Source organism: Amphibalanus amphitrite, unplaced genomic scaffold, assembly GCF_019059575.1.
Source record: "Amphibalanus amphitrite isolate SeventyFive unplaced genomic scaffold, NRLGWU_Aamphi_draft 000019F_arrow, whole genome shotgun sequence".
NCBI lineage: Eukaryota > Metazoa > Arthropoda > Thecostraca > Balanomorpha > Balanidae > Amphibalanus > Amphibalanus amphitrite.
The window spans coordinates 764,144-779,162 of NW_024881515.1; the positions used below are offsets into that span (position 1 = coordinate 764,144).

Genomic DNA, 15,019 nt, shown 5'->3' on the forward strand with positions numbered 1-15,019 from the left:
GAAACCCCTAGCTGCTTTTACGCTCGTCTTCGCCAAGACATCAATGTTCAATAGATTAGTTGTCTATTAGACTGGCCGATTCAGAAATCCACACGTCCGACATTAACGTACTTCGACTTTGGTGTAGTTCTGCTTCCCGGTCGTGAGCGTTTGTGACCAGTGACGCCACCTACTTAAACATTGTACACAATACTTCATATGTAATAGGTGCGCTTTATTAGACAATGCGCGTGTCTCCGCGGCGCGCTGCCATGGCAACGGCCGCTCCGTCACAGCTCGCTCAGATCGCCGGGCAGTCTTCCGGCGACTTGGGCCGCCCCAACACAAACAGGAGCCAACCGAGTGGCGCCCCGCGACCGCAGTGGAAGCATTTACCGGCGCGACCCACCGCCGGCTATTGCAGCAAACGTCACTCGATCCAACCGCCGCGCGCCCAACAACACTTCGACCTAGAGTTAGACACGGCGAAGACGCAGCAGGTGGTTGAAAATAAATAATCTGACAGCCGGCGACGACCTGTCTGTCCGTGATTCGGGTCAGTAGCCGCGGTCTGGCCCACAACAGGGGGCTACGGAGGAATCGGACCAGGCCGCGGCGTCACACCGATAACAGACACCCCAGCGGGCGCGTATGAGACGCAAATACTGCATACTCTCAATAGATGTCTGAACAGGCAAGCTCGGCTTGGGGAATGAACATACCGAAAGACTACGCGTTGAGAACGCGCTAAACAGGCTATGAAAACGATAGACGAAAAATAATTCCAACAGCAGGAAACGGAATCAAAGCGTCTAAAAACATCACTAATCTGTACAAAAGAGTTCAAGAAGACGCGTCGGCGCCGGCAGTTCAATATCGTCAACTCACAGAGGACATTCAACTCTCACGCTGGTAGATCTTTTCGAGCATCTTATAGAACACCTTGTGCGGCACTCCACGCGAGGTCTGCTCGATGAGACGGCAGATGAGTTCGTAGTTGTTCAGCTCGTACTTCTTGTAGACGGAGATAAGGTTCAGGTCGGTGTACAGCTGCTTAATTTGCTCCACCTTCTCCGGGTCGGAGCTACCGTAATTGTCCTGCAAACGAGAGGCGCAAGTTAGGGCAGTCCTGACGAGAAAGTGATGTGCCAGCGTTCAGTGGATTCATGAGTGCTGTATCAGGCGGCAGAGGTAGTGATAACACACGCCAGCAGACAAGGGGCTGGGTAGAGGGAACAGTACAACTGTAACGTAATCTAGAGGTGGCAAAAGATGAAAATTTTGGGAACCAGACTCGGACCAGACCCGGCTAGACATGTCTGGAACCAGTCGGACCCGGTCTTAGTTGGAATCGGAACCAGTTGGACCCGTTCCCCAAAAGTCAATTAATACAAACTACTTGTAGGTATCATTAGTTGCACCATGTAAAACAGCCTATTTCCCACTGGGAATTCTCATGAGCTACTGTGTGCAAAGAAATACTCACTTCATTCACTTCATATTTTGCCATTATGTGTAGTGTGCAAGATGTATAGTTTATGGTAGGACCCGGTTGGACCCGTCAGAAAATTTCCAGGGGAACCGGTCTGGACCCATATGGGTCCAGACTGGTTCTTTGGACCGGGTCCTCGGGTCCACATTTTGCCACCTCTAACGTAATCCAAAGCTCCCTAGTCAATCCCGCGTGTAGATAAACTGGAAATGAACTTTTCTCTCTACGATGTCATAAAAAAGCAGGGGTCATTTGACATCCAAGACCATTAGGATCACAGACCTGTCCTGCCAAAGTAACTTCCCAGAGCAGCCACGGCCCACACCGTTTCCCGGCCCAACCGTGTCGCGCCGCCCGGCGGACAGTGTTCTCAGGTCGCCTGTGACCTGCGTACCTGTATAATCTGCTTCTGTACCCGTATGATCTGCTTCTGTGCCCATATGATCAGTTTCCGTACCTGTCTATGATCTGCTTCTGTACCGGTATGATCTGCTTTTCTACCCGTATGATCATTTTCTGTACCTGTATGATCAGTTTCCGTACCTGTATGATCTGCTTCTGTGCCTGTATGATCTGCTTCAGTACCCGTATGATCTGTTTCCGTACCTGTATGATCTGCTTCTGCCGTCCGGAGGCCCGCTGTAGTGCTACCACCACCAGCCAGGAGCACTTGCCGTCCTGGATGTCGGTGCCCACCTTCCCCGTCACGGCCGGGTCGCCGAAACAGTCCAGGAAGTCGTCCTGCGGGCACGGGCCGGGTGGAGGTCGACAGTCACTAGGACAGCCGTCACTGCTGCCGACTGTCACCGTACCCTGATCGGTGTCATACTGGCCAACAGCCGCCTGTAATGCCGACCGTCACCGTACCTCGGCATGATACCGGGCACAGTACCATAACGCGGCACATGCATGCATCATGCTTTTCGAACCGTACCTCATAATGGGTGATATGTTCATTTTTCATACCATGGATTCCACCAAGACAGTTGAAGTAGAATGGGCGCCGATGACCAATGTAGTCCGGGCGCCCAAAAATCCCAATTCATCATCATCATCATCACAGTTGAAGTACACGAAAATCATATCAAGTCTATTCTTTACATTTAACGCCATAGATGCAAGAAAAAAAATATTAAATGGCATAGGTCCTCCCCACGCTGGGTACAAGTAATAAAAGTCATGTTCCATAGACTACAAGCGCAGCATACGATTAACGGAGGGCTAACGGACATCGGGCATCTATGTACAGAGTTCGCAGACCAGCAGACGCCTGGGCGGTCAGAGGGTTAGACGGGTACCTCACCTGGACTTGGAAGAGGTTGCCCATCTCCAGCAGAATGTGCTTGGCCTGACGGTGACTCTCCGGGTCCGAGATGCCGGCCTGTGAAATAACGCACACTGTCAGCAACAGTTATGCATCTAAACATCCAGCAACCACAGCACACCTCCATCGATATCGCTCCAGCCACCACTGGTACACCGACCGTCCTCTTCTCTGCCCACCGTCCATCAGCCAGCCGCCACACTACACAATACATATCAACCAACCCATACCCCCCCCCCGACCGACCCTGTATCGTCTCCGTCTCCGCGCTCACCATGTGCATAGCCAGTGCGATGGGCAGGTGGAACGAGTAGTGGGCCGTCTTGTACTTGACAATGGCCGAGTAGCGCTCCATGGTGTACTTTTGCAGGTCGAGCTTCCCGCTCTGCGCGCCCAGCAGGTCCAGACTCTGGCCCAGCGTCGTCTTCATCGTAGTCTGGAGATGGAGGTGTCATCGATGGAGGTGTCAACGAGAGGCAGAAGACATCGAGATAAACACACAATTCATCACCCTTTAATTGTCACGTAGCACAGTATAGTTCTGATGAAAACAGGCAGCTTGAATATCGTAAAATGAATACCAATGATGCAATAAGAAACCGCTTTCCGACGCCTTAACTTCTCACCCACACCACTTTTTCAACTCCCACACTTGCTTATCGCACTGTCCCAGCTCCAACTCAACCCATTACATGTATCCTTTCTCCATCCCTCCCGTCCCTCAGTCTCCTCTCCCTATCCCTGCCATCCCTCAATCCAGTGTTCTAAAATTGGATATTGGTTGGGTGTGCCGATGAAGAAAAAAATCCTAGGATGAGAAAAAAGAAAGTAAATAACTGCACTATTTTTGCAAAATGGTGTAATGCCAATTTTTATGCTAACTGATAAACCAGGATTTCATGTCAGGATCTTGACAGGGTGTGGAACAAAAGGATGTGGGTGCATCAACTGTCAAGTGACAAGTGAACTGGCTGTTGGGAATACATGAAACTCTTTTCAGAGATGAAGTAAAGTCGGTCATTCATATTTTAGGGATGAAAATATTTTCCCCATTAGGTGTGAATTGCCACCAAAAAGGCTGAAAAATGAAACACTGCCTCAATCTCCCCATCCCGTCCGTCCCCGTGTCTCACACTGTGGAACAGGTCGATGAGGTTCGGGTAGTAGGGCTCGCTGCTGCAGTGCAGCTTGAGCAGCTTGTATATCCCCGCCTCCATCAGAATGGCGTCGTTGATGGCCGGCAGGCCGAGGCCGTCCTTGCGGTACCAACACTCCTTGCCGCGCCGCGTCTCAGAGTTGTCCATAATATCGTCTAGAACGAGGAAGAACGCCTGCATCTGTGGGGCACACGGACAGGGGGTGTGAGGGGATACTGCGCGGGGGGGGGGGGTTCAGAGGCTGCGTGGGGTGATGGACGCTGACCACAGCAGCCGAGCCGACACGAACCCAAGGACGGGATAAATGGTACTGATGGTAAATGGTACTGGTGAGCTGACGAATACATCAGGCACCGAAAGTCTAGATACTCCATAGAGTTAGATAGTCTCATAAACAGCATCACTGCTGGAATTCAGTAAGATCAATGGAGACATTTCTTATGAATTATTCTAAGGTCAAGCGCATTCATAACAATATAACTTGCGCTTTGCACGTTACATTCACGAATCTGATGACATTGACTACCGATCGGTTGAAGATAGTTACACGCACGATCACACGATCGTTACACGCAATACCGACCACATAACCGTTCCGAACTGATGACCAACAGTAGCTCAGTGTTACTTACCCCTCCCCCACCCCGACACCGTCCAATCGCCAGGGGGGAGGGGACGATTCGGGAGTGTTGCATCAGCGGGCGCCGGACGCCCCCTCCCCTCCCCATGCCCTACCACCTATCCGTCAGGATGTGCCAGGATACGCGCTGCTCGAATGATCTTGCTCAAAACACAGGGCCTGGTATAGGCTACGATGCATGTTGAGCTCATCTCAATGCACTGTTCCGATATACGAACGAATTTCGGTTTTATTATTCAGAGTTATTCAGAGTTCGTATAGTTTCAAAGTCATGGTGATTAAAGCCGATTAAAAACCGATAATCAGGTAGGTACAGTCCACAGCAGAAGTAATGTGTGGTTTCAGTCATGGGTATGTTCTGCTTATGAAGCTCAGGAACGATTAGCCAGACTACAATGAAACTTTGAATGTAGCTTATATGTATCGTCACCCTTGCAGCTGCAACTTTAGCTATTGACATCTTCTTTTCGATCACTCCGCATTAAACAATCGCCGCTCAGAGCCAACCGTTGAGATTGGTAAAACCCTACATTACTTTAGCGGTGGGCTGTACCTAGGATAAAAAAGTTGATGTGGCAGATCACATTCCGAATCATGTTTCATGATATTAGCAAACTGTTGTCAACTAAACAGACCATTGATTACAAAAGCGGCCCGACCAGCTTCTGCAACTACAAATCAGAGGAAAACCGGAGACGCGGCTCAATGTGACATGCTAGGTCACCACACTCACGACAAACTATAGCAGCCCACGGCCTCTGACGCAGTTACAGCTATCTTTGGCCGTTGTCACTCACCAATTCGACGCACCATCCGACAATGTAGGCCTGGTGCATCAGCTCCTCAGTCTGTTTCTCCGCGGGGACGAGCATCTTGTACGTGAGCGGCACGGCCAGGCCGCGGTTCATCTTACCGCCCTGAACGTTATATTGCAGCACCTGCAAGTATTGGTAAGAGGGGACGACGGTCAGCAGATCGGCCAGGCAGTTGGCGGGCTGTTAGGGGACGGGAATTGGATGAACTCTAATGTAGTACTAATGTTCGAAATTATTTATCGTTTATGGTTGTGCTCAAATTAACGTAGAATCATAGAATTGTGTTTGATACCGAAAAATAGGCGATGTCGTTAGACCTTACTCCAAATATGGTTCTCAGCCACAGATTAAGAACCAAAGCAAATGTTTAAGTAAAACCCCCTTGCCATAGAACGGCTTCTGATGTACCAATAAAAAGTCATCCAAGTAGAGCAAAACGGGTATGGTTCGGCAAATTGAACGAATATTCCCTGGTGCGCCCTAATAAGACCCTACATTACGGCCCCGGTCTTTGCATTCGCCGGTAGTTACCGTCAATTTCCAAGGTCCCGTTAGCACACATCCACCATACGTCACACCGGTACGACATCACGGACCTTGGCAAACCACTTGTTGGCCTCCTCGAGGTCCTTGTGGAAGCCGACCTCGGTCAGGTTGCGCACCAGGTCCGGGAAGCACGCCATAAAGCCGCGCCGCTCGTCCCGGCTGGCCACCGAGGTGACAGCCGCCGGCGGCACTGCCGTCGACTTGTACGTCATCCTGGGACACGGCGGCGGCGGGGGCGCGGTCAGTAGGGGTGGTGGCTTCAGCGGCGGTGGCGGAGGTCAGAAGGGGTGATGGCTTCAGCGGCGGTGGCGGAGGTCAGAAGGGGTGGTGGCTTCAGCGGCGATGGCGGAGGTCAGAAGGGGTGGTGGCTTCAGCGGCGGTGGCGGAGGTCAGAAGGGGTGGTGGCTTCAGCGGCGGTGGCGGAGGTCAGAAGGGGGTGGGAATCGGCAAGGACAGGCGGCGGGGCGATAAAGGAATACAGAAATGGCAAACAGATGAGATGTTTAACATTCAAAAACGGCTAGATGTAGCTATTCGATGCTCCACAACACTTTGAGGCAACACTTCCAGCGGTTGAGCAAAGCGCTGCAAGCATTTGACGACGATCCAAATGCAAACGTTTGCAACAATGACTCCACCAATTAAGCTACGTAAGCTTATAAACGCAGATGAATGAGCATACAAGTTGAGCTAATTGAGCTGAATTAAACGCAGCAGCGTAATTCATATCACTTGATATGATGACGATTGTAGTTTAGAGAAGAAATAGTGTCGTGCGATCATGATGAGAAGAGGAAAAATGCACCCGAAGTCACCCTCAAGAAACAAGCAAGACACGTCATAAATATGAAAGGGATTACAGAAAAGGTAAGCCAACCACTGCACCAGTCTTTGAATGAGTAAATAATTCAAAATAACAGTCACCAAGAGATGGGAGGGGCGAAGTAGGCTGAATAGTGCAATGCGCATCACACAGCGAAGTTGTAGGCATTAAGTAGGTATTTGGTTTGTAAATCGTGCCGTGTTGAAAAATTAAAGTACCATACAACAAAACAAATAACTCTTGGCATTCGTTATCGGTGCTCGATAAGCAATGCATCTGGGAGTAGGAAATGTCAAATGAACGGCCCTACATGGATCACACGGGTAACTCACTCCTCTGGGGACGCCTCCTCTGCCATAACTGCAGCGTCGGTATCTGTACGGCTCAGCTTCCGGCTCCCGCAGTCACCTCTCCCTGTCAGCCAGCCCGCCGTACTGCCGACCCCGGCCCTCCGGCTGCAACTACACCCGCGCCGCCGGGTGACCTCATCCGGCCCTGGGGCCACCATTGGCCGGAAACGGGCGGCGCCACCACCGGACGTGTAAGCGATGGAAGCGGCGCCGGCAGGACCACACCGGACACAGATTCCGGCCGGCCCGCCGGCCTATCGGACCGGCACCTAGCGACGGCGTGTGCCGCGGCGCCTGTTTGCGGCAGCGCCTCCGCTGGGGTTGGTATAGTCGCCGCCACCGCCGGACAGACGGACACAAAGGATGGTGTGTGGGTCGGCCGGTGAACCCCACAGCGAGGGGCCCACGATATATCGGGTCCTATCGGAGTAACCGATCGGACCGGGCCAGCGCGGCGCGGCGCGGCTCGGCCGGTCCCGTATTTACATGCTCGGGGCGGTTGGCGGAGCCGGGACAAACGTCAGGCCGAGGCAGCGCGCCGGTGGGACAGGCGTGGGGCCGCCGCCGGTGTGAGCACTGAGCCACCTGTCGAGCGCTCGAGCAGCGGAGCGAAACAGACCGCCCCGAAACTGACGGCCCGAGCCGTGAAACGCCAGTGTAGCGGCACGGCGGGAGCTCCTTTGGATATCGCATACAAGCTACTGTTCAAGCTTATCGACGTTAAAAGCACGGTTCAATAATTATTGAAAAAGATGCAATAAAACTAGTTTTAAATTTCTAAATGCCGATAATTCCCAGCTATCGCCAAATATGTAAATCGTCACCGAAGTCCGGTATTGCAAAAGTCGATGGTGCGGGGAGAGAGGAGAGGAGTGGAGAGAGGGAGACAGGCCCGACCCGTGCCAGCGCCACAGGGTCATGCTCCATCCCAAGGTCGAGGCGCAAATAGTGCACACTGCATAGTGCATACTGCATAGGTACTGCATATATCACCCCAGTCATACACATTACACAGCTACAGCGCACGTAACGGGCGGACGCTGAACAGCCACGCAGTTCGGCAGTAGGTAGTAACGCCCGTGAAAGACCTCACAGACCAAGGACACCATGTTCAGCGCCGAAACGAGCTTCCGCCGATTACAGCTTTCCGATTATCATGCAAATGCTGCTATTGCATTCGGTAATCGCGATACCTTCCGTTTCAGTAACGACAAAACACGGCAACTTTAAATAGGATCGGTTGCAATTACATTCAGACACGGAATTCCGGTCCAAATGCAATAAGTTACCGTGACTTGTTAACCCGCGCCCCGTAGGGGGGGGGGGCCGAAACGGCCCCCCTGTCCTTTTCGGTCGATATCTCCTAAACGGCTGGAGATATCGCCACCAAACTTTCAGGACCCCTCCGGACATCAATTTTACACATTGTGACCAAAAATTTTTCCAGAGGCTATGATAGGTTGGCCACAAATGACGTCAGAGTGACGTCATGTTCTGTCATTTTCGACCGAAAAAAGACCTTCGCGAGAAGACCTGTCAGGACTACAGCTTTGAAGATACAGAAAAATGATCAAGACATAAAAGGTGTAGAATTGACAGGGCTACAAAACTGCTATGTCGAATTTTTGAAATTTTTGAGTTTTGACCCCCAAAAATCAAAAAAGCATTTTTTGGATATATTTGCCAAAAAATCCAAAAAGATTTTTGAGTTTCGAAAAAACCGGAATATATGTGATAGTGCCTACCGTCTTCTATCTACATACCAAATTTCAGATCGATACCTCGTTTTTTGGCCAAGTTATAGCGAAAATAACTGTTTAAAAATGATGACGTCAAATTTTCAAACTCAATTTTTGGCAATTCTAGAACTCGTATAGCAAAACAAAGACCACCATTAGACTCCCCGTGACGAGCTGCATCGAATCGATACCCATTTTATGCAAAAATATCAACTTTGAAATTTGACCTAATTTGACCTGACCTTGACCTGACCTTCACAAAAACGTGACCTAGGCTGGCCCCAAAGGCTGCCTAACCCACATAATCGCATTTGTCATGTAAAATGGACCATAAAACATGTATCACACGACACATTCATATTGTGACCCCCGGTGACCTGACCTCGCTGTGACCTGACCTGGTATCAGTGACCTCAGATAGCAAAGTATGTGTTTGACGAACAATGTACCATCGATGGTTTTCAATAAATTACCAATTTACTCGCTTTCACGGTGAAAATCTGACCTTTGACCTGACCTGTGACGTCATCGGTTTGACCTAGGTCAATGAAATTTGGTCACAAGGTAGTTCCCGGGTGGGGCTATCGAACTCCGTTTGAATTTTGAAAATCGGGCGGTAACTTTCCGAGATCTTGGGGGGGGGGGCCGAAACGGCCCCCCCCCCCCCTACGGGTGGTAGGGTCCGCCGGTAGCCCTACGGGGCGCGGGTTAATCATTTGATGACCAGCACAACACAAATGTTTGCTGACGTTTCCTTTCCGCTGCCGAATGGCACTTAGCCATCAAATCCGGAAAGCTTCCCTGCCCTGTTCAGCCAGTACGATGCAAATTACCTAATACTGATGTGAAAATGAATTGAATATGAATGCAACAAAGAGGATCGGTGCAATATAAATCACAAATCTATTGCTCCTGAGCAAAGAGAGAGGGAAAACTGTCAGTGAGTTATCTGTCTGCGGTTCAAGAGGAATAGATCGCTCGGCGCTCGCCACATTTCCTGATGGGTACAGAGTAAACAGAACGACGATAAAAAATGTGGGCACCGTTAGAGGCAGCTGCTGATACAGCCGCCTGGCTGTCAAAGTATCAAAGTCAGCTGACTCTCTTGTATAAACGTGATTATAATTGCCCGCTGACTGTTGAGGAATTACAGAGCGGCTATGTCTAGGACGGTGTGTGGTGTGAAGGTTCGGCTAGGCTGAGGTTGAATGTGAGTTGTCCGACTTTTATAGACGATCCTCAGCAGACTGGGCGATTGACTGGTGTGACCAGGGTGGTCCGTTGTGAGAATGGTCACCCGACTTATCTGTTCTCGGTGTGACTGGGTAGATACGGTCAGTAATATAACTGGTGGCGTCTGGCGACCAGCCGGGGATGGTATAGGACTACGAACAAATCGGTGGCGAGGACGGCGCCACAGATGGAGACGCCTTGCCGCGTCGGAGGACGGTGTTTTGACTACAGGCGACTGGCGGCGCGGTCCGGTTGGTTAATCAGCCCTCAGCCATTGGTATGCCGGTGTATGCGTGAGAGCGGAACGGGGAGGCGCGGCGGTGGGAGGGGGAGGGAGACGCGACGGGGGGAGGTCAGTGACCGGAGGACGGTCAGGACGGTCAGGACCGGCGCGGCGGACCGAACGGGCCGGTCGGCGAACGGGGCAGGCGGCGGAGCAGGACACTGACAAACAGCCGGCGGAGATCGCGCCTCAGCACCTCCATGGAATACGAAAGCCACAACCTACTGCCTGGCAGTAGTGCAGCAAAACCAGCCAATGTAGTAATAAATGCACCGCAGTGCACTTCTTGACAAATTTTAGTATGTCCTCAAATGAAGACACCACATTAAAGGTAGTGTGCCACCTTTGAAAGATTTCCCATTTTATTTTTCCTAGGATAAGAAGCTTCTGTTTTTACCTAATATCGCAAAAAAAAATCAAAAATGGGCCTGGAATAGTGCCTTTTTCGCCTAAAAGTTTATCGGTTTTTCGATATGTATAACAACTGTAGTGGGCTGAGCTGCAAACAGGCGTCGGCAACAATCGCGAATGCGGCGCGCATGTGACAATAAGCAAAGGTCATTAAAGAGTCACGACGTACGGGAATGAGTTATCAGCTGTCTAATCGTAGACAACACAATGTCGAGCCTTAAACTGTAAGCCTGTATTGGTATTGTTTCTTTTATTTGGCTGTCGAACATTATTTATGGTTTGAAGTATGATTTCATGTAAAATAATTGATATGAAAAAGCCGTCTCTTAAGTTATGACCCCATTTCACCACACGCAAGTGGCAGAAATGACATTGATCAGCTGACGCATTTTTCTTGGCCGAAGTCAGAGCGCGCGGCCCGACGCACCACCACCGCACCACAAAGTATGAGCAGAAGCCGCGCCCAAAGCCAGGGCCCCGGTAACGTGAGGTAGCCGAGTCGGGGCAGCGTGCGCTGACCCAAGCCGGGGCCGCAGCTTTGGGCGCGGTCTACCGCATCCCCGCGGGCAGCCCCGGGCTATCACATGACACCGGGAGGACGCGCGGCCCCGGCTTGGGTCAGCGCACGCTGCCACGACTCGGCTACCTCACGTTACCGGGGCCCTGGCTTTGGGCGCGGTCTACCGCACCACCAACAGGCGTGTTCGAAACCGCAGGAGATGATGATGAACGGGTTTATCGAAACTTGATTGGATGAGCCTATCGGTAATAGCGATTTCAGTGTGTGCATTTATTGTTCATAGTGGTGTGAAATGTGGTTGGGGTACGACCGACAACCCGTCGGGGCGAATTTCGCACTGGGGTACTCAAAATTTGAAGAATTTAAGACGTTTCCATGAGTTTTGAAGGTATGGATAAGTTCTAAAAATCCGGTTCTCCTTATCTGGGCCATTAACTCCATACGGTCCAGGAAAGCTGGCACACTACCTTTAAGCAAATAAGCACGAACAATGCATTATGGACGTTGCACGGTGAAAAGGGGGAAGCCGGAGGGGGGGGGGCAGGCGCCATCCACCAGCCCAGTCATTTGGTTTGGCCCAAGTCCGCTTTTCTCCGGCACTTGCGACATGCTAGATTTGGGCCATGGAACGCCATCCGAACAGGGGCTTTGGGTCGATATGGCTCCATTCCGGTTAGCCAGTCTTTGCCGTAGCGCTCCGGAGCTGGTATGGTTTCGGACCACCAAGTCCGGCTCAAGTCCGGCTCCAGCTGCCACGGCGTGCTACGGCCAGGTCCGGCTGCCTCGTAGCTGCTCTGGCTTACTGTGGCTGTATTGTATTGTATTGTATTTACGTCATAGACTCATCCCTTCATGAGATCGGAATCACAGGGCTATTCTCGAGTCAGAGTCAACACACGCTAAGAAATGCAATGATGAGAATAAAAAGTGAGCACACATAAACCACACTACACACACGATGCAGAAGCTAAAAGCGGTTACAGCGACGTGTCAGCTCATGTCACCGAAGATAAGAGTTCTAAGACCTTGCTGGTAAACATCGAGGTGGACATGTCCCAGAACTCGCGTGGTAGGGCGTTATAGCCTGCGGCAGCGCGGTACACGAATTGCCGCTTCCCCGCAGCCGAGTCGTGTATGCGGGAAAGACTAAGCAGGTGGTCCTGCCTGGTGCTGCGGCTACGGTCTGGACGCTCGGCATTAGTGGCAAATAGTGCAGCTAGTGACTCGGGCTGACCTGTTCGTCTAGCTTTGTGTAGGATGTTTAGGGTTTGGGCTTGAACCATAGTGGAGGGGTCCGGCCAGCCGAGGGAGGCACGGACAGAGGAGATGTGGTCGAATTTCTTTTTGCCGGAGATGATTCGGGCCGCAAAATTTAGAAATTTGTTGATGGTGGCGAGGTTCTTGGCAGACCCGTTGCCACAGACGGAGAGGCAGTAGCGGACGTGGGAAAGGACGAGGGCAGACACAAGGATTGGGAGAGTACCGGATGGTAGGTAGTGGCGGATGTGGGAGAGACCGATAAGGATGCCGAAGCACTTCTGTGACAGTTGCGATACGTGCGAGTCCCAAGTGAGATGGCGATCAAAAGTGACACCGAGATTTTTTGCTTCAGTGCAAGGTGATAGCACGGCTTGCCGAAACTTGACCGTGAACGGTGGGAGGTCTCGCAGATTTTGACGTGAGCCGATAGGAAGTAGCTCGAATTTTGACTCGTTAAGTTTTAGACCGTTCGAATGAAAGTAATCACCAAGCGACTGGAGAGATGCCTCGAGTTTTAAGATAAGGTCAGGTAGCTCGGACTTGTGTCCAGAGACTAAAACCTGGGTGTCATCGGCGTACTGAATGATAAAAGAGTCGCCAGCGTACAAGCTAAGATCGGTAACGACGATGCTTAACAAGAGAGGACCCAAAGATGACCCCTGGAAGACGCCCTGGCTAATGTTGAGCGGAGGGGAGCTCTGTGAGGCAGAGATGGCTACGCTTTGCGTGTGACCGTCAAGATAATTTCGAAACCAGGCAGTGTCAATGCCGTGCAGCTCGAGCTTGTCAAGCAATTTAGAGTGGGCTGAAGTACGGTTCACGGTTGAGGTATGGCACGGCTGATGCTGCCTAAGTCCGGCTGTGGTGCGGGCGAGCTCTGGGATCCGGGATCGTGTGTCAGCTCCAGTAGAGCTCCAGACTTTGCCCATACTTCGGCCAGAGGAAGTGCCGGAGGCCGGAACTGGCCATCTAGTAAAACCAGATACGGCCCAGACCAATTTGGATGACTGAGAGACAATCTATAGGGATCCTTCAGAACACGCTGGGTGGACAGCTGAATTAATGACACACTTGACCTTTGATTCAAGCTGACATTGTGAGATTCACAATATTTTCAGGCCTGGTCAGGTCGCTAAATATGAAGTCATAAGTGAGCCTCTGCATGACCCTAAAATGTCACAACTTTGCAAAGCCCTCAGTGCCAGAGGACTGCTCAAGGAAGATGAAACTTACAGGACTTAGTAACCTCCCAAGGCCTTGCATTTTACATCTCCCAGGTCTCTTTTTAAGGGTCACCTGAGGACAGATTGGTCACATGACCTTGCCATTATAATTCATTGGGGAAATGTAGAAATTGTTATTTTGACACCATAAATGATCTAAGACTTATGCAATCTCTGATGTTTGAATGATCTAAATGGAATAATGATTTGATATGATCACTGCAATCTCTGATGTTAAACTCTTGCATTATTAGCTTTTAGCCCCTGGCTGAAGAAAGTCTTGGATCATGAATCATGAATCATGATCAAAATAATTGTAATTTGAGATTTGAGCTGACCAAATGCAATCAATTATATGGAAATTCAGGGCTGCAACTTGAATACATCTTGAAACCAATACATTTGGTCTCATCTTGATTCCTGAATAGATATGTAAGTAACAGGGAAGTTCAAAACCTCTGGTTAACAATATCAGCTGAATACAACATAATTGAAATAATGGACGTCTTTAATAGTTAGGTATAACCTGCTTTACAATCACAAACATAATGTTTTTTTGTGATGTGGTATTGTCACACTGATTCTCAATTCAATAGATCAGATATACACTCAGGAAGTAGAGGAATAGAAAGACACAGACATGCAGATGCGGAAGAAGCCTCACCATCTTTGAAAAGAATGAGAGCAAAAGCCAGCACCAGTGCATTCCGGTGGTGAAGCATACTTAGTCGTTGTCAGAGATCTTGAACCATAGGCAACTGAAGGTGTAGGCCTCTTTGTCTTGCTTCCATCAAAAGCAGCTCCGGAAAATGATGGAATTATTTGTTTGGGAAGCAAAGACTTTAGGGCCAGAACATTTCTTCCTTTCAGAAGTTGTGAAGCCATTGCTCCACCTTTACGATCTAAGCAGCACAATATTCAGAATATTAGGATAATGATAAAACAGTTTTTCTCCTTGCAATGACACTTCAAAAATAGGAACAGTGCACCACGACAACAACCACCCGCGATCAAAAACAAATGTAAACTGCCTGAGTGCTGTTCATGGGCACCTGCGGTAGCTGCGGTAGCTGCGGCTCGGCGGTCAGCCGGGTAATGACGTCACAGAAAGTGGGGATGGGGCGGGTGGTGTGACGTCATACGGCTGCGGCCGGCTGCGGTCGCCTGCGTCTCCTGCGGTCGAAACGATCCGACCGCAGCGGCCGCAGGAACCATTTGTCATGC

The 15,019-nt window shown here is 50.6% G+C and overlaps 1 protein-coding gene across 3 annotated transcripts; it reads right to left on the reverse strand.

The window, feature by feature from the left end:
• Nucleotides 1-185: 185 nt before the first annotated feature.
• On the reverse strand, nucleotides 186-14,819 carry LOC122389390 (farnesyl pyrophosphate synthase-like). Of its 3 annotated transcripts, none has more exons than XM_043381354.1 (8): nucleotides 14,520-14,819; nucleotides 6,004-6,166; nucleotides 5,390-5,530; nucleotides 3,929-4,132; nucleotides 3,070-3,231; nucleotides 2,775-2,852; nucleotides 2,078-2,212; nucleotides 186-1,077 (listed from the first exon to the last, which is right to left on the reverse strand). In XM_043381354.1, the coding sequence occupies exons 1-8, from the start codon at nucleotides 14,678-14,680 to the stop codon at nucleotides 877-879; spliced, it is 1,245 nt and encodes a 414-aa protein (XP_043237289.1). In that variant the 5' UTR covers nucleotides 14,681-14,819; the 3' UTR covers nucleotides 186-876. The 3 variants fall into 3 exon arrangements, with proteins under 3 accessions (XP_043237289.1, XP_043237267.1, XP_043237277.1); XM_043381332.1 differs by having other exon boundaries at nucleotides 14,460-14,819; XM_043381342.1 differs by lacking the exon at nucleotides 14,520-14,819 and adding an exon at nucleotides 7,109-7,220.
• Nucleotides 14,820-15,019: the final 200 nt, after the last annotated feature.

Bases quoted from the DNA above. Each gene is read 5' to 3' on its own strand.
- LOC122389390 (XM_043381332.1), bottom strand. From the start codon at position 14,680: ATGGCTTCACAACTTCTGAAAGGAAGAAATGTTCTGGCCCTAAAGTCT. The intron at 4,133-5,389 runs GTGAGTGACAAC...TGTGCCCCACAG, and splicing joins TCGGATGGTGCGTCGAATTG to ATGCAGGCGTTCTTCCTCGT. The intron at 2,213-2,774 runs GTGAGGTACCCG...CCGTGCCCGCAG, and splicing joins GCAACCTCTTCCAAGTCCAG to GACGACTTCCTGGACTGTTT.